This window comes from Bos taurus, chromosome 1 (genome assembly GCF_002263795.3).
Source record: "Bos taurus isolate L1 Dominette 01449 registration number 42190680 breed Hereford chromosome 1, ARS-UCD2.0, whole genome shotgun sequence".
NCBI classification, from domain to species: domain Eukaryota; kingdom Metazoa; phylum Chordata; class Mammalia; order Artiodactyla; family Bovidae; genus Bos; species Bos taurus.
In genome coordinates, this window is record NC_037328.1 from 87,469,554 (window position 1) to 87,489,438 (window position 19,885).

The 19,885-nt window shown below is 42.7% G+C and overlaps 1 protein-coding gene across 2 annotated transcripts in view; it reads right to left on the bottom strand.

The window, feature by feature from the left end:
* USP13 (ubiquitin specific peptidase 13) overlaps positions 1-12,612 on the bottom strand; it is a 130,921-nt gene extending 118,309 nt beyond the window's left edge. Inside the window, exon 1 of one of the 2 annotated variants that reach the window (XM_015472368.3) lies at positions 3,598-4,201. In XM_015472368.3, the coding sequence (XP_015327854.1) occupies positions 3,598-3,606 (9 nt within the window). In that variant the 5' untranslated portion in view covers positions 3,607-4,201. Of the gene's footprint in view, positions 1-3,597; positions 4,202-12,365 lie in introns of those variants that run through there. The other variant, NM_001191266.2, reaches the window with a different exon arrangement.
* Between the last annotated feature and the right edge of the window lie 7,273 nt (positions 12,613-19,885).

Below are 19,885 nucleotides of genomic sequence, written 5' to 3' on the forward strand. Positions count from 1 at the left end.
CTCTAAGATCTCAGTTACTCTGTATCTTCAACAATCAGTACCTCAACCATGATAGAGATGGACAATAAATCTCTAGCCCAGCTTGGGTGGGGGTGTGGAGAACACCCCAGGAAAATACCTGAGCTGGGTTTTAGGGATCAGTGGGGTGCAGGGGGTGAAGGGTTGGGAGAAGGCATTCCAAGCTAAGGGAAGAATACAGGCCAACATTCAGAGGAATGAAACCATGGACCATCTGAAGAAAAAGTCCTTAAGGCCAAAGGGAATGCAGGCAGTAGGCAGGTGCTAAGAGATAACACTAGCAAGGAAAGTTAGATCAATATGATAAACTGACTTGTTTACTATTTTTAGATTAGTGCTATTGAAAATTCCTAGGCAGGGAAATGATGTGACAAGACCCATGTTTTAGAGAAACAACTGGGAATGCAACGTGACAGATGGAAGGGGCGTGAGGAAGTTAGTTAAGAGGTTTCTGCAGGAGTCTAGGCAAGAGGTAACGAGAACGTGAGCCGTGGCAGTGTAGGAGAGAGGAGGCCAAGCTGGAACCCCATCACTAATGGGAAGTGACATAAAAGAGAAAGGAATACACTATATTCACAGCAACATTATCCAAATAGCCAAAAGGAGGAAGCCACCGAAGTGTCTGTTGACAGTTGAATGGATAAACAAAATGTGGTCTATATACATGAAATTAAAAGATGCTTACTCCTTGGAAGGAAAGTTATGACCAACATAGACAGCATATTAAGAAGCACAGACATTACTTTGTCAACAAAGGTCCATCTAGTCAAAACTATGGTGTTTCCAGTAGTCATGTATGGATGTGAGAGTTGGACTGTAAAGAAAGCTGAGCACCGAAGAACTGATGCTTTTGAACTGTGGTGTTGCAGAAGACTCTGGAGAGTCCCATGGACTGCAAGGAGATCCAACCAGTCCATCCTAAAGGAGATCAGTTCTGGGTGTTCATTGGAAGGACTGATGTTGAAGCTGAAACTCCAGTACTTTGGCTACGTCATGTGAAGAGCTGACTCACTGGAAAAGACCCTGATGCTGGGAGGGATTGAGGCAGGAGGAGAAGGGGATGATAGAGGATGAGATGGCTGGATGGCATCACCGACTCAATGGACATGAGTTTGGGTGAACTCCAGGAGTTGGTGATTGACAGGGAGGCCTGGCGTGCTACGGTTCATGGGGTCGCGAACAGTCAAACACAACTGAGTGACTGAACTGAACTGGTCTATATACATACAATGGAATATTATTCAGCTTTAAAAGGGAAGGAAATTTTGACACATGCTACAACATGCATGAACCTTGAAAACAAGGTAAGTGAAATAAGCCATTCACAAAAGTATAAATTCCACTTATGTAAGATACCTAGAACAGTCAAACTCATAGAGACAGGAAATAGGATGGTGTTTGCCGGGGGCTGGGAAGAAGGAGGAATGCGGAATTACTGTTTAATTGAGACAAAGTTTCAGTTCTATAAGATGAAAAGCATTCCAGAGATGGGTAGTGGTGATGGCTGCACAACAGTGGGAATCTACTTTATACCACTGAAGTGTACACTTAAAATGGTTAAGATGGTAAATTTTATGTTGTTGAGTATTTCACACAACTGTTTAAACAGACAGAGAGGGAGAGGGAGCAGAGTGAATGACCAGGTACATCCACCAGCCTGGGGCACTAAATGAACCGCAACACTTGAACCGAGCTCCATCCACAGGAAGAAGAAAGCAGAAGTGAAATGAGAATTCAGAGTTGCACAGGTAACCAGGTTCAACATGAGCTGAGAACACAAACTTTCCCAAAAGGTTTCCTGCAGGATCAGCATCATCTCTTACATTTCAAAGCTCTAAAACTGATACAACTTTAAAGGTAATTAACCACTAACAAAACAGGATGGCAAGTGACTTCTTGATGATTAGATGAGAAAAGTAGGATTCTAGGGTACAAAGGGCTGATCACACACATGTCAATTTCACTCCTTTCTGAAACCCAAATAAAAGAACATTTAAGTGATGTTTTAAAACATAAACCACAAAATCTGGAAACTGGACTGCAGGTGGATAAGCACTAAAGACTAAGATGAGCTGACAAAGCCGAACCCTAGGCTTACAAGAGAGAAGACAAGATCCAATCTGATTTACACCCCAGAATTTCCAAAAGACTCTAGATAACTAGGACTGGACATGGAACAACTAACTGGTTCAAAATTGGCAAAGGAATATAAGGCTGTACATTGTCACCCTGTTTAACTTACATGCAGAGTACATCACGCAAAATGCTGGACTGGATGAATCACAAGCTGGAATCAAGATTGCCAGGAGAAATACTAAGAACCTCAGATACACAGATGATACCACTCTACTGGCAGAAAGTGAAAAGGAACTAAAGAGTCTCTTGATGAGGGTGAAAGAGGAGAGTAAAAAAGCTGGCTTGAAATGCATATTCAAAAAACTAAGATCATGACACCAGGTCCCATTATTTCATGGTAAATAGAAGGTGAAAAAGTAGAAACAGTGACAGATTTTATTTTTGGGGGCTCCAAAATCACAGCAGATGGTGACTGCAGCCATGAAATTAAAAGATACTTGCTCCTCGGAAACCTAGACACATATGAAAAAGCAGAAACATTACTTTGCTAACAAAGGTCCATATAGTAAAAGCTATGGTTTTTCCAGTAATCATGCATGGATGTGAGTGTTGGACCATACAGAAGGCTGAGAGCTGAAGAATTGATGCTTTTCAAACGGTGGTGCTGGTGAAGACTCTTGAGAGTCCTTTGAATAGCAAGGAGATCAAACCAGTCAATCCTAAAGGAAATCAACCCTGAATATTCATTGAAAGGACTGATGCTAATGCTTTAATACTTTGGCCACCTGATGTGAAGAGCTGACTCACTGAAAAAGACCCTAATGTTGGGAAAGATTGAAGGCAGGAGAAGAAGGGGGTGACAGAGGATGAGCTGGTTAGATGACATCACCAACTCAATGGACATGAATTAGAGCAAACTCCAGGAGATAGTGAAGGACAGAGGAGCTTGGTGTGCTACAGTCCATGGGATCACAAAGAGTTGGACACAATTTAGCGACTGAACAATTCCAGCTTACTCTGAAATTGGGGTGAAAAGGAGTTAAAATGAAGAGGAAAAGTTGAAAATCTGTGTAGGTAACACTCAGGGCCCAAGATTCCTTCTCCATTCCAAGAAGTCCCTCCCCACACTGTTGTTGCAGTCATTCAGTTGTGTCCTCCCGCGCTAGCGAACTACTGGTTTATTCTCTAAAGCAGGTAAAAACAGAATGCAGGTCTGTAGGACAAAGGGGTGCCACAATACACAGAAACTTAGAAATGTATGTGTCATGTACATGTATCAGTCCAGAATTGGTTAGAAAACACCAACTATTCTAGGTATTTCAGGCAGGAAGAGATTTAACACAGGGAAATAGAGGGACAAAATCACGGGAAGAGTTGTAAGAGCCAAGGTCAGAGAAACCACCACTCTAGTTCAGGAAATCAGAACACACAAACATCACAAGAAACTGCACCAATGATCCCAGCTCCCCCCATGACTGATGTCCCCATGAGTCCCACACTCACATCTGCCATGTGCAACAGCAACAGTAGCTTCTTCTCCTTCACCTTCCAAATCTCTCTGGCAGAAACAAAATCAGAATCCTGCCATCAAGGATGGGGATCAAAACAAGGATAGGGTTGAGAAACAGGAGACAGTATATGAAATAGCTGGTATTCAATATCCAGATGCTGAGATCGCCCTCATCCTCTTCTGCTCAGCTCCTTGAGTCCTGGTAGATAGATCTTCAGTTTCCAGACAAGTGATAACAAAAGTCTCCTAACCAGTGGTCAAAGGAAAAAAAATCAGGATACAACAACACAAGGTTCCCCAAAGAAATAGCCCAGCCAGAGGACCCTACAATAAAACTTACAGGCAACAGAAGGAAGAATTCTCTTCTCTGAAAGAACCAATAATCTCCAGGTCCAAATATTAATAGTTGCAGTTTTCAAAGAGTCAAATTCTGTAAGTTTAAATTTGCTTTAAAAAGAATGAATCTGTAGAATATGACATTATGGTTGAGCTAAGATTAACAAGTTATGTGATCACCACAAATGTGAAAAAGTGAATCTACAAAAACCACAGTGCAGGCAGGATAAGTCACTGGGGTAACCAGCTGTACTTTTCCTGCCTAAACTCTAGAACTTTGGTTTTCAAAGTATGGTCTGGAGACCCTGTGATGCCCCAAGACCCTTCAAGCAACCTGGGAGGTCAAAACTATTTTCATAATGAACTTACTTGTCTTTTTTCACTCACATTCTCTCACGAGCATTTCTCAGAGTCTATATGTCATCTGATAATATCATCACTCTAACAGCTAATAGAATGGAAGTTGTTTTAAGTTTTTCTGTCTTAATTTCTAACATAGTAAATATCAATAGATAGAAACCACACAAAAGCTCTTTGAAGTCCTCAAAAATGTTTAAGAATAAAGGGTCCAAAAAGCTTGAGAATTCTTACTGTAAAACAACTTTTTAGTTAGTTGCTTTTGGAAGGGAACTTTTTTGTTTGTTCAAATAATTTTATTTATTTTTGGCTGTGCAGGGTCTTCGTGCAGGCTTTTCTCTAGTTGCAGCAAGTGAGGGCTACTCTCTAGTTGCAGCGTGTGGATTTCTCCCTCCCGTGGCTTCTCTTGTTGCGGAGCACAGGCTCTAGAGTACTGGCTGAATAGTTGTGGCACACGGGCTTAGCTGTTCCGCAGCATGTGGGATGTTCCTCGACCAGGGACCAATCCTGTGTATCCTACATCAGAAGGCAGATTCTTTACCACTGAGTCACCAGGAAAGCCCAGAAGGGAACTTTCGATATGTGAAACCAATTATATTTAAAATTTACACCTTCAAAGAGGAAAAAAAAATGTGTAAATTTCTAAATTTTGCTTTACTATCTTTTATCTGTTTATCCATTCAAAGGAGGATCTTTCCACATAGGTCCTAAATTATTTTTCCCCCTGGGAAACAACTAAGCCCCATAATGGCAAGTCGTAATGCCCAGAAGGCAGCATACAGCACATGAGAGTAAAAAGCACTGTTTCTACAGGGATTCAGACAGATACTTGTATGTCACTGATCACAGCAGCTTTATTCATGATCCTCAAAAGGTAGAAACCACCCAGATGTCCATCCACAGATGAATGGATACACAAAATGTGGTCTGTAAGAAACACAGAATATCATTCCCTCTAAGGAAGGAAATTCTGACACATATTGCAACATGGATGAACCTTGAAAACACACAAAGTGAAATAAACCAGACACAAAAGGACAAATACTCTGTGATCCCAGTTACATGTGGTACCTAGAATGTGCAAATTCACAAAGACAGAAAATAGAACAGTGGTTACCAGAGGCTGGAGGTAGTGGGGGATGGAAAGTTATTGCTTCATGGGTACGGAGTCTCAGTTTGGGATGATAAAGAAGTTCTGGAAATGGATGGTGATAATGGTTGCATGGCAATGTGAATGTACTTATGGCACTGAATTGTACAATTAACATGGTTAAAGTGGTACAAATAAAGAACAAAAAGAAATTCTAGAGCCAGATAACCTGGATTCAAAACTCAGGTCTACCACTTAATATTTTGTGTGACTTTTGTGCTTCAGTTTCCTCATCTGCAAAATGATAATAACATACAGCATAAGGTTGTTTTGAGGATTGCATGAGTTAACATATGAATAAACACATATCTAGAATGCTCCCAGACACCTAGTAAACGCCCTGTCACTGACTCTCAAACTTTGGCATGCCTCAGAATCACATGGAAAGACTATTCAAATCAGGCTTGCTAGACCCCCAATCCCAAGTGTCTGTTTCAGTGGTCTGCAAAGGGACCCAAGAATTGGCATGTCTACAGGTTCCCAGGACTTGATGGTGCTGCCCGTCCAGGAAGCACACGTTGAGAACCACTGCTCTGTACAAATATTAAGCTGTCATTATTATTATTAGCAATGTCTGAGGTAGTACCAGGCAAACCCACATATTGGGAGAAGGAAGGAAAGACAGAAGTATAGTTTCTCCTCTACTTACAGAATACTTACCTTCTGGCCACCAAATGTGTGTGGGGGGCATGGGGAGAGGGTATTTCTCCCACAGGAAGCAATTCTCCACCTCTCCATAGGCACCAAGTGCCCCACAATTTAACTCAATTAAGGAGCCTGGCGGGCTGCAGTCCATGAGGTCGCAGAAAGTCAGACACAACTGAGTGACTAACACACACTGACACTATTTACCTGGTGTTACCATCACAGTCCGCACATTAAAGACTCAGCCCCACAAGGCTGCTTCCCCGGCCCCCTACCTTAAACACCAGTGGGAAGGCTGGGTTATCACCTGCGCTTCTGAAGAACCGACTATCAATAGTATCCCAGGAAGCCCTTCGCAGCTTCAATTAATTTGCTAGAGCGGCCCACAGAACTCAGGAAAACAATTTACTTACAGGATTATCAGCTTATTACAAAGGATGTTAAAGAATATCAATGAGCAACCAGAAGAAATGATGGGCAGGGCAGGGGGAAAAGAGTGTGGAGTTCTGTGACCCTCAGCACCCTCCAACCCCAGAGTTCAAGGATTTTTGTTGCTGCTGACTTCATCAGACAGGTGAGAATGACTAAACCACTGGCCACTGTTGATTACGTCAATCTCCAGTTCCTCTCCCCTCCCAGGAGGTAAGAGCTTCCCAGGTGGCTCAATATAAAGAATCCACCTGCCAGTGCAGGAGACACAAGTTCAATCCCTGCGTGGGGAAGATCCCCTGGAGATGGAAACAGCAATCCACTTCAGTATTCCTGCCTGGAAAATCCCACGGACAGAGGAGCCTGGCAGACTACGGTCCACAGGGTCGCAAAAAGTTGGACATACCTGAGTGACTGAACAACAACCCAGGAGATGAGGAGGGGCTGAAAGTTCCAACCTTCTAATCACTAGGTTGGTTTCCCTGGCAATCAGGGGCTTTCCAAAAGCCTCTAATATAAACTCAGGTGTGGCTGAAAGGAGATTGTTAAGAATAATGAAAGACACCTTCATGGCTCTTATCATTTCGGAAATTCCAAGAGTTTTAGGAGCTCTGTGCCAGGAATAGGAACAAAAATCAAATATACATTTCTTACTGTAAATCACAGAAGAATTTACTGAGCCCCTAATATGAAATTTTCCTACAAAGAGATGATCTCAAAGCCTTTCCTGATGGATATGTACACCAGCAACTACCAAACTGAGGCTCCCAGAGATTTGCGAAGACTCCCAAGGAAGGCAGAGAACCAACATCACTCTCAACATCACTAAGAGATCTCAGAGCTTTGGAGAATGGGGGAAGAGCTCCTTTTTACAAAATAGTGCTGACATTGGAAGGGAAGAAGAGGTGAGGGGGACATGGCTTATGCTGGTCTCACAGCCATTTTTTGGGTGTGTGCCCCTGCTCACCGTAGCAAGTGGCCTGACAACCTCATTGCTGCACTGGGATCTCTCGATTCTCAGAGGCTGCTGGTCTCAGCAAGCCCGAAGGGAGCCCACTTAACCTCCCAGGCACAAACACAAGCCTGGAAGAGTCCAAGTGTTTCAGCCCTGGGGCACCCTTGACCGACCGGCCACAGGAGCCAGTGGATAAACACTTTCTTTTCCGGGTCCCGGGGCAGTGCTGAGGGGCACTGATAGTTTGCCAGAGTCCTGGTGGGGAGCACTGCCCCAGTAACTCACCTTCGTTCCTTCCTTCCCTTTGTCCCTATTCCTTTGGACGTTCTTCCTCTTCTGTTCCCTGGGATACCTTTCCAAAATAAAAGGCCTGGGCCAAAGCCCTTGTCTCAGTCTTCAATTGACCCCAGCTGAGACAGGACATAAGCCCAGCTCCCCACACTCACACAGGTGGGGCGGGAGCATAATTAGCAGCCAGCCCTGTGGCCCTGCTCCTCTCCTACCTCCTGGGTACAAGGCTTTGTACCTGGTAGATGCTTTAAACGGAGAAGGCAATGGCACCCCACTCCAATACTCTTGCCTGGAAAATCCCATGGACAGAGGAGCCTGGTAGGCTACAGTCCATGGGGTTGCTAAGAGTCAGACACGACTGAGCGACTTCACTTTCACTTTTCACTTTCATGCATTGGAGAAGGGAATGGCAACCCACTCGAGTATTCTTGCCTGGAGAATCCCAGGGACGGGGGAGCCTGGTGGGCTGCCGTCTATGGGGTCGAACAGAGTCGGACACGACTGAAGCGACTTCGAAGCAGCAGCAGCAGATGCTTGAAAACTACCAGTTAAGTGGGTAACAAGAAATAAAATGATGGCAAACCATATAAGACAGGCTCTAACTGCCGTGTTGTACAACACAGACCCTAAGTAATGTAGGCTTCAGAGGAAAGGATGAAGTCTAAAGCAGAAGGAAAGGGCTGAGAAAGAGCTTTGAAAGATTACCAAGAGAGGAAGGTGGTCCCGGAAAAGGAAAAAAAGTCTCCACAGGTTGAAGACCCAGAGTCTGGACTCCTCAGAGCTGGCAACACAGAAAGAGGGGAGAGATGGGACAAGGTATATTCAAATGAAGGTGGGGCTCAATAACTAAGGAGGAGAGAGTAGATTTTGCATGGCAGTTCATGAAGGTTGCGAGCAGAAGTATGAACCGATTTCCCCCACTTAACTATGTCAAACTTTCTACATAACCCTTGACAACCAAACACTTGGGCTTAAAACTTCTTATTTCTTTCTTTTCTTCCTATGAAACTGAAAGTGTTAGTAGCTTTTAGTCATGTCTGATTCTTTGCAACCCTATAAACTGTATGAATGGCACCCGACTCCGGTACTCTTGCCTGGACAATCCCATGGATGTAGGAAGGCTGCAGTCCATGGGGTTGCTGAGGGTTGGATACGACTGAGCGTCTTCACTTTCACTTTTCATTTTCATGCATTGGAGAAGGGCATGGCAACCCACTCCAGTGTTCTTGCCTGGAGAATCCCAGGGACGGGGGAGCCTAGTGGGCTGCCGTCTATGGGGTCGCACAGAGTCGGGCACGACTGAAGCAACTTAGCAGCAGCAGACTGTATGTAGCCCACCAGGCTCCTCTGTCCATGGAATTCTCCAGGCAAGAATATTGAAGTGGGTTGCCATTCCCTTCGCCAGGGGATCTTCCTGGCCCAGGGATTAAACCCAGATCCCCTGCATTGCAGGCAGATTCTTTACCATCTGAACCACCAGGGAAGCCCCATTTCTTCCTATAGCAATTACTAATTGGCCAGGCACACATATTTATTTAATCCACAAGCCCCATGAGGTAGAATCTATTATGGTCTTCATTTTGCAGACTGGAGAAACTGGGACACACAGAAGTTACAAAGCTGGGTAAAAGAGCTGGAATTCAAACCCTGCCAGTCCAGCTCTTAATTTCACATCTGTCCCCAACAACAAAGTCCCACTTTCTACATGAGAATCCTACAAGATTTCTTTCCCAGTGTTTCCCATGTGGTGTATCCTTACCATTTTCATAACCCATAACCACAGATAATTTGTATGTTTCCTAGACATTCACTGAGTTCCTGGTACATATACCAGATGCTGGGCCAGCAGCTGGGAACACAAAGCCCCCCTTTCCAGGAAGGTCCCATTACAGATCCTGCAAGATGAACCAAGTCCTGGAGAGATGAACCTTACTGGTCATGGTGAGACAGGGGACCAAACTGGTAGGTGAAAAGACAAATTCTCACTCATTCCAAAATAACTGTTACTGGGCATCTGCTCTGTGCAAATCCCTAGCAGGTGGAAAGAAAGGAAGGAGACAGACACTGAAATGAGTTGTCACGCTGTCCCACTTCACACCCACGAAGGAGAAGAATAGCAAAAGTGGTCACAGCACACCTTAGACATGGGAGACGCAAAATAAAAATTATTAATTCAGTCTTCCTCTAACACCCCTTTAAATCATATTACTCACAGGAGCTTTCCATAACTGACCACATGAAATTCAAGATCCTGTTCTTGGCATTCAAGGCCCCCATCTTCTATTCTACTTGGTTCTGACCTCACTGCTTATCAAATCAGTCTTTTTCTTCCAAATACATTACTAGCAAATAAAAAGAAAATATTCACACTTTGTGTTTACACATATAATTTACGTGGCCTAGAATGTTGCTCTATTTATTTCTAACCATCCTTATTTATGACCATTTTCAAAAGTATCCAATGCAAGGATGGCTATTGTTTCCACTCAGATGATTTTGGTCGTTTCTCTACCACAGTCCTACTGCACTGGTGGATTAGTCTCTGCTATTTGGCACCAATGAATTTTTCTCTGTATGGTTCTTATAGCCATGAATGTAACAGCTGGCACATAGTAGGTACTCTAGAACCCTTATGAGATTCATGATGAAGTGTTAAATAAGTACCATAGGGAAAGATCTCGAATTATCATGCACTGTACTTTAATATAACTTGCTATAAAATCTTCTTTCTCTTTCTCCCTTGAAACATAGATAAAGAAATATACTGATTCATCAGCCTTGTAAATAAGCCCAGTCTTCCCCAAGGAACTACTGTGGCATGAATGAAATCAGTTTATACTGGACAAGATACTTCTAGAATAGTGTTTGGCACACACTAAGCTTCCAATAACTATTTGTGAAAGTGAGTAAAATAATCAGCTTTTTTTCTTCACTCCTACCATACACTATAAAACACAGTAAAGACTTTCAATAACAAAGTTTGTAAGAAGAATCTGAAGAGTAACTCAGTTTAAACGAAGAGAAAGCAGTTTTACCCACTTTACATGTTGTATTATCCTAAAAGACTTGGGCTATTTTCCCCATGGCATTCACAATCCTCGATTGCTTAAGTTAATTAGGGTCATCCCTCTCCACCTTTAGAAGCTATTAGTGGAAACCTGCTCAACACTAGACACAAAATCTGAACATGACGTTTTCAGATACTTTGTGGATACAATGACACTGCTGAAAGACACATTAAGTTGTGATCACAAGCCGCTATGTAATAAATATAACCATTTCACTTCACACTACACACCTTTTTAAAAGAAAAAAAAAGTAATGAGCAAATAAATGAGACTTTTATCTCCCAAACGATCTATTATTAGCATAAAAGAAAAATATCACAGAAAGGATACAAATTCTGCAACTCCACTGTGTACAAAACAAAAGGCCTTGGAAATCAGCTGAAAGCAACTCACAAGATAATAAGGATACTTTGGAACATGTGCCATTTATCTGGCTTTTTTTTTTCATCCAACAAAACATAATATGAATAAACTGTGTTAGACTATTGTTGTGAAACCTGCCTCGGTGCCTCCAATCCAGAAACCTCCCTTTTGCATTGAGATCTGCCGAGTGACACATGAGCTCTAAAGTGGATGGATAAAAATAACCTGGTCCTCAAAAAGACATGATAAACGCCAGACAGCTGAGTCACTTTGAAGCCCATTTTGACTCCCAAAAAGGACAATTCACCCTCCTTTTTCCTTCTCACACATACACATACAACCTGGTGAAAAACACACCAACAGCGCCGGGTGGGAGGCGGTGGTGCGTCTCGACTTTCCCCGCCAGTCTCTGAGGTCACGACTAGCGATTGAACTTCTAATAATTTATACTGGTGCATTTCAGTCAAAGTGACTCGTTTAGGAGGGAAAGAGAAAGGATTCAGGAAACCGTAACAATCCAACAGACCCTCTATTTCTGCTGCCCCAGTGGAAGCACCCGACGGTTTCTTCCGATGTTCTGACGGAAAGAAAAGGAGTAGGGAGTAATTTAAAGTGGAGAGAGAAAAGCTCAGAGAGAAAAGCAGAACTGTCCAGGAGTGGGAATCCCTGGGCAAAGCAAACGGTCCCAGAAAGAGAAGGGCTGCGTGCATCCGGAGTGAATCAACCTCATCCGCCCACCCGCCCTCCGTGCTCGCCCCAAAGAGAACGCAAACCATCAGCAATGCACAGTTAAGATTAGGGAACTCTTCCACTAGATCTATCTTTCAAACGGTGGCGGGGCTCTGGAACCGCTGCTAGGAATTGGGGTCCTGGCAGCCTAAGAAGGCTGGCGGAGCAAATGACCCCGGCCGTCCCGGGCTTCGGCTGCAGCAGCCCTGGGGAATCCAAAGCCGCCGGGCACCCAGTAGGCACTCCTTAAGTGTTTGCCGAACTGCTGTGCCCCTGAGCCAACTCCGGCGCCCGGAGGAGCGGGTCCCCGGCTGCCACCGCGCATCTTCTTCCCCCCCGCGCTTCACGTGCGGCCGAGTTCGGCGACTCGCGGCCGCCGAAGGCCGCGGGCACCGCAACCTCCCCCGAGGCGCCGTCCTGCCGCCGAGTCTCACTTACCGGGGAGTCGTAGGAGAAGGCGCACTCGTTCTTGTAGACCCTGTCCCCGGACCTGGGCACGCGGATCGTGGGCATGTGGGGCACTAGCAGCTCGCCGATGTCTCCTGCAGCCATCTTCCTGCTGCCGCTACCGCCCGGCATGCCGAACAGGGCGCCCCGGCGCTGCATGGCCGCGGCGCGCACTCCAGCCGAGCTGAGCGCTGGGTCTGCCCACCTCGGCGGCGGCGGCGGCGGCGGCGGCGGCGGGCTGCGCGGGCTGCGCGGGCGACTGGAGCCGAGCCGGGACGGGCGGGGAGAGCCGGCCGCGGGGCGGGAGCGGGCACCCCGGGCCTGGGCTGGCGGGCGGGCTGGCTGGTGAAGGGGACGCTGCTATTTTTAATCCAATGGCGAATCGCCGGCCCAGCTGCAGCGTCAGGCGGGGCGCTCGGGAGCACCCGCCGCAGCGCGCGGGGAGGGGGCACTGGAGAGGGGCCTGGGGCCCTGGCCGGGCTTGGCGGCCGGGGCGGAGGGCGAGTCCTGGGGGCGCAGGCTCCGGAGCCGGCTGCGATGGAGCACCAGCGCCGTGTTTTCTATCATAAATCGCTAGTCTGCTAAGGGGCAACTCCGAAGCAGCCAACAAAGGGCAGGATTTGAGATTTTTTAAACCGCTAGCTTTTAAACAATCAGGATAACAGTGGGAACGTACCCTGATTGGATAGGGGTGGGACTCTAGAACCTAAAGTGGGGCCCAAATCTAAATTTGGTTTTGGCACTTCGATGTTAATCTAAGACTTGTTCCTCACGTTTTTAAGATCTAAAGCTCTTTGAAAGAGAATAGAGTAAGATTGAGTAAGGATAAATGTATATTTTTCCAGTAATACTGACTTTTCTTCCGAATGGGGGAGAGTATCAAGATTATTTGAGGGAGGATATATTTTTCTCTATCTTTGCAAAGTCTTCTCTGCATGAACCATTTCAGTTGACTGATTTGGGATCTTACTGCATACATACTTCTTCCCTGCCTTTGCATGTCCAGTTCCTTAAATAATAAATGGGAATAGGTTGGGGTGGGAAGTGATACAATAATCTGCAAAAACAGAGCATGTGTCACAGCATACTCTTATTTTCCTTAAAAAACAAAAAGAAACTCAGAACATGAGTTCAGTTCCACTGAGCTTCCCTAACTACATCTAAGGGGCAGGATACCAGTGACACCTACCAGTTAATGAAACAGAAAAAGTGACTCAATACACTGATTTTTATGCAAATCAAAACTACAATGAGGTACCACTTCACAGAAGGTCAGAATGACCATCATTAAAAAGTCTACAAGCACAAATGCTGGAGAGAGTGTGGAGAAAAGGGACCTCTCCTACACTGTTGGTGGGACTATAAGTTGGCACAGCCACTGTAGAAAACAGTATGGAGGTTCCTCAGAAAACTAAAAATAGAAATTACCATATGATCCAGCAATCCCACCTGTGGGCAGATACTCAGATTAAACTATAATTCAAAAAGGTGCATGCACCCCTATGTTCATAGCAGCGCTATTCACAATAGCCAAAACATGGAAACAACCCAAGCATCTGTCAACAGATGAATGGATAAAGAAGATGTGGTGCATATATACATTGAAATACTACTCAGCCATGAAAAAGAACAAAATAATGCCATTTGCAGCAACTTAGATACAACTACAGATGATCAAACTAAGTGAAGTAAGTCAGAAAGAGAAAGACAAATACCATATAATATCACTTACGTGTGGAATCTAAAATACGGCACAAATGAACCTATCTACAAAATAGAAACAGACTCACAGATATAGAGAACAGACTTGCGGTTGCCAAGGGCAGGGGAGAGAGAAAAGACCGGGAATTTGGGGTTGGTAGATGCCAACTATTGCATTTAGAATGGATGAACAACAAGGTCCTAATGTATAGCACAGGAACTATAGCCAATCTCCTGTGATTAACCATAATGGAAAAGAATATCTTTTTTAAAAAATGAATGTATGTATGTGTATAACTGAGTCACTTTGCTATATGACAGAAATCGGCACAACATAGTAAATCAACCATACTTCAATTAAAAAAAAAAAACAAAGAAACATGCTGATTTCTATAAGCCTTTCCCAGGTCAAATGGTACTTAATTCCTTTTTCTTTTTTCTTCCATTATTTCTGTCATTCTCTCTGATTCTGCAGATGTGCTGGCTCTGCTACGGAGAAATGATGGTACCTGGAATTTGACATGCGTTACCTGGAATAGATGGATGAGCTCTTTCTGCACTTCTAAATTTCCATACCTCAAGCAAGGCTCTAACACACAACACATCTATGTAACTCACAACTTTCTAACTCAATCTAATGGAAATGGAGAAGAGGAGACAAAAGCAAAAAAGTAAACACTATTGCTACCCTCCTGCTTGGGAGGATACTCTCAAGGAGTTTTTGCTTTTTATTGTCCTCACCCACTTATCACTTTCTGTAGTATCTGTGCCTGTTTCAGGTTCAAGGATGAAACTTGCTTGTCTAATTACAGAGAAAAACTTGATTCAGGAACCTTCAAAATATTTTAAGTATTTTTAAGTTGAATGCAAATTAAATCAAGACACCATTTTTCACCCTTCACATTAATACAGATATGCTGAGTTGGCCCAGGTTTGGGAAATAGGCCCTCATATACTTTGTCGATAGACTGAAAACGTTCAATCTCTTTGAAGGGAAATTTAATACTAAGTATGATTTTATATGCCTATACAATTTTCCCCAGCAATTCTTCATCTAGACATTTATGCTACAGATAAGTTTACACTATATAAGGATATTTGTTGGAGCATTGCTATAGTAACAAAAAACTTAAGAAGAGCCTAAAAATCCATCTATAGGAAGTGGTTAAAACACAGTACCGCTGAAAGAATAAAGCACCCTGTATGTGCTGATGTGGAATAATCTCCAAATCATATTACTAGATTAAAAGAGCCGAGTGAGAATTAATGTGTAAAAGCAAGACCATGCGTTCAAGGCTAAGGATGTGCCGGAATGCCTACTGCACATCCTATATACCGTGGGCCTTCCTTCTAAGTGTCGATAACTGTGCTAAATATTTTTAATGTTGCCCCTAGATAGCTATAGATTTAGATGTCAGTATTATATTAGTAAATTTATGCAACATTGTAGATAGATAGGTGCTTGTTTGGCCTTTGGAAGCCTCTGGAAGAATACAAAAGAAATTCATGACAACTGGGCTCTGTGGAGAGAAACACATTGCCTAGGTTTAAAGAGGCACTTACTACTACTCTTTACCTTTCTGTACCATTAACGATTTTTATCATGTGGAAGTATTGCTCTAAAAAGTAATTAAAACTCAATTGTGAAAACAATCTAAGTTCAGTAACCAGTAATATTAATATAGGTTGAGGACAATTACTGCACCACTATAAAAATATATCCCAAATTTTTTCGTGCAATGAAACACTTTGAAAATGATAATATTTGTACAGCCCACTAAAGTAATTGGTCAATTACTTCAATTCATGAAGCCTGGGGCTACTAGTCTGGCCCCAGTGACCCCAAGCCCCACCCATGTACTCCCAAGGATCAAAGAGATCTTATCAAACCTGAATGCCATCTCTGTATATCAAAATGTCAATGGCACACTGGATGGAAAGTTTGAATCAAAACAAGGGAAAATGACACCATCTAACTATGGACAAATGATTAAATTGGGTATATCTATTCAAAAATATTTATATAAATCTTAAAAATGATTTTTGTAAAAATGACTGTTTTAATACATTTGTAGTATGTTAGCTTAATCTATTTACAATAATTATACAATATTATTGTAAGATTTTAATTAAAAATAATTATGCATTTTTGACAAAACTGGAAAGACATGTAAAATTAGTTACATTTAGGATTTGGTTATAAGATTTTGTTTCTATTGTTAAAATGTCTACAATGATGCTACATTTGTTTTATAAAAATTTATCAAGGCACTGTGACAACCCAGAGGGATGGTATGGGGAGGGAGGAGGGAGGAGGGTTCAGGATGGGGAACACATGTATACCTGTGGTGGATTCATTTTGATATTTGGCAAAACTAATACAATTATGTAAAGTTTAAAAATAAAATAAAATAAAAAATAATTTAAAAAAAGAAAACGGAAAAAAAAATTTATTAAGGCAAAAAAGCTGAGATAATGTCTTAATTGTGCATTGTAGGAAAAATTCTAGTTCTGTTACTGGAATTTTTAAACCCAATTTTGCAAATTCTACATGTGAATTTATAACTAGACTGTTTCACTATTGGGTCAGTTTCCACATGTGGCTCTTGATCAAAGAGCAGGAATAAAGTGGTTATGGGTACACAATTTTAACTTCCAACATAAATTTAAAGTCTTACCAAAGAGATTTCAGAGGACTAAAGATGAACTGACTTTGTCACATTAAGGTGGTCAGACCATCAAGTCACTCTACAGCTCACAGGCCTCCTCCCATGATGTTCGGTGGAGCCCAGACTCCCCTGGCCTAGCACTCAGGGACCTCTCCCAACTAGCACTCCTTCTTTTCAGACTTTACTCCCACTCCTACACTTCTGGTGAACACAATTTACTGTCCCCCAAGGATAAATGTACTTGTCTCCTAGCCTCGGTTGAAAGCTCTCTCCTCTCATTTCTATCTTTTCAATCCTTTCAAGACTTTTTCCATGAAACCTTTTCTGAATGCTCCAGCCCTCAGGGATCAATCTTTTAAAAATGACAGTCCCCAAGAGAAAAATCTTTTAAGAGAAGTTATATCTCTTAGCATCCTTGCACATCGTGGAAGCTCAGTGTTTACGGAATATTGCCCACCCAGAATGGAGTTGTCTGCTTATTTTAGACACTCAATAAGTACCTACCGAATGTATGACTCACATCTGTGACATTGTAATAGATATGTTTTGCAGTCAGCTTTGTTCCTTTTAGGTAAAATTCATTGCTGCATAAATGTTCCCAGAACTGACAGAGGTTACATTAAAACATGACATGAATATTAGTTACTGTGACTAATGCCAAAAAGGGGAATTGGGTAAATCTACAGAGAAAAAGATGTCTTAATTATGTCAATTAATGGAAAAGCTCTTGACCTCAGATGCCCTCTAATTATGTGCAGTGATCTGTTAAAGCCATATATGGTAACAGCTTGTTGTGGAGACATCCATAAAATTTTCTGTCCTGTGGAGAGCCCCTGCGAGAAGTGCTGGTTATTAATATAGAACAATAGGTCACTGGTTAAGAAATGTAAGGCATTTTCTGCTTGAAGCAATTCTATATAACAATCAAAATTCATATGGTTTAAGAATATTCATTGACATGGAAAAATGATCCCTGTAATGCAAACAACAAGAAGAGACTGTCAATGAGCATATACACTGTCATTATGTCTAAATACGTATACACACATATATACATAGTCATAGCATAAAAAATATTAGGTTGGAATAAGCTGTCTGATAGTGGTGTTTATCTCTGGCAGAAAAAATTATTTTTGTTTCTTTTTTCTTTGTCCTCTTCCATGTTATTTAAATGTTTTCAATTAAGTCTCCATTTCCTTTTGTAAATAAGAGGTTTTTTTTTTACATTAAATAAGAGGTTAACTTTTTACATTACCATTGATTATGTCAGTTTTCTCTTCCACCTGCCTTCTTTCTTACTTTCTTATCCCCTTTACCTTCCATATAAAACTCAGCAAGTTTCTGGCGTTAAGTTTATAGACAATCTGCCTAAATAGAATGGAGGTTCAGTTTGGAATGAGCAAGCTCCTTGACAAGCTCTTAACATCAAGATAAGGTAAACTGTTATTCTGGTTAAGAGGAAATCTGAGATCTCTATTCATCTTTCAGAGTTTCATGATGTGTAATACCACAGTCCTTCCAGGAGACTGACTCATAAGTTACTCACAGGGATAGGCAAGGTGCCTTTCTGGCCAATCTGACACCATCCCTACTCATGCCCACCACCATTTCCAGGCACACACTGAAAGATGTAGCCTCCACTCAGGTGTAGACAAACCTGGTGTGAACAGAGTTTAAAAAAAAAAAAAAAAATATATATATATATATATATATAAACCAGGACTTTCCCCAGTGGCCCAGTGGTTAAGACTCTGCACTTTCACTGCAGGGGCACAGGTCCAATCCCTGGTCAGGGAACTAAGATTTCCTACATAACATGCGATAATGGCCAAAAAAAAAAAAAAAAGTTAATCATAGAGCCACAGGCTGCTCTTCAGATTTCCTAATAAGGGACAAAGGAAGTTACCTAAACATGGTACAAATTGGCCCCGAAATCAAAGACATGTAGCAAACCTAGTGCCACATTCTTAGTGGGAGGGAGCTTGAGACAAAGAACTTGACCTTCACCTTTCTTTATTATTAGGCCTCCCTCTGGATTTCAGTGGGATGGCAAACCCCTGTATTTCTCAGGATCTCCCCCTCACCCTCTGTCATGGGGCACTTTCTCTCTCCGGGTCCTGTCTACACACTGTCATCACTGTAGGACCAGCACGATGTCCTATAGATGTTGATGGTCAAGATCAGGAGTTGGCAAACTGAAGCACATGGACCAAAGCCAGCCTGCAGTTTGCTTTTGTAAATAAAGTTCTACTGGAAACCAGCCATACTCATCCACTTACATATTGTCTGTGGCCACTTTGGCACTCTAACAGGAAAGTGGAGTGGATGCAACCAAAACCACATGGACTGATGCCAAAAGTGTTTACCATCTGGCCCTTTCCAGAAAACATTTGCCCACCCCTGATCAAGATCCCTACAGGCCATGTGTTATGATTCAGAACCAGAATTGTCACAACCCTAAGCAAGAGAGTTATGCTGTGCTACTTATCCTTCGAGTGATGGCAAACCTGTTTATCTGAATGGAGAAAATGCTTTCAACCACATCAGTAGCTGCAAACTGAATGCCATGAGACGTATTTATTTGTTTCATACGGAGATCATCCGTGGAACCTCAACCAAATGGAAATCACCACCTTGTTCACTTTACCACAGTCCACTCTCAGTCTTCATTCTAGAAAAATGACAGGAAATGATGGGGAAGGTGACAGAAATCATCAAGTCCATGTCTTCCTGATCTTTGCTATTGGCATAAATTTCTGCAGCTCCACTCAAAGTGTAGCTTTAATTCACATTTATAATTTTTTCAGGGAACGGAAACACGAGTGGCATCTTCTTGGTCCTTCTGAAACAGAGCAAGACACTATAGTCCTTGCTCCCCGCCCCCGCCCCCCACCAAGTCCTCCTCCTGCCTTTTGTCTGTGGAAAAACTTTAGCCAAAGAATAAGTTTCATCAGAGAAGTGAGAAAATGTAGAAACAAAGGGAAACCGTGAAAGGAAACCAAATAATAATAATGTAGTCACTAAGCGAAGTCAAGGATCTCCAGTTCCTCCACAAGTACCATAGAGAATATTCTGAACCCTAGGCTGTGAGCTCTGTTATACAGACTGAAACCCCCACCAGGTGGAAGAAGTTAACTACTT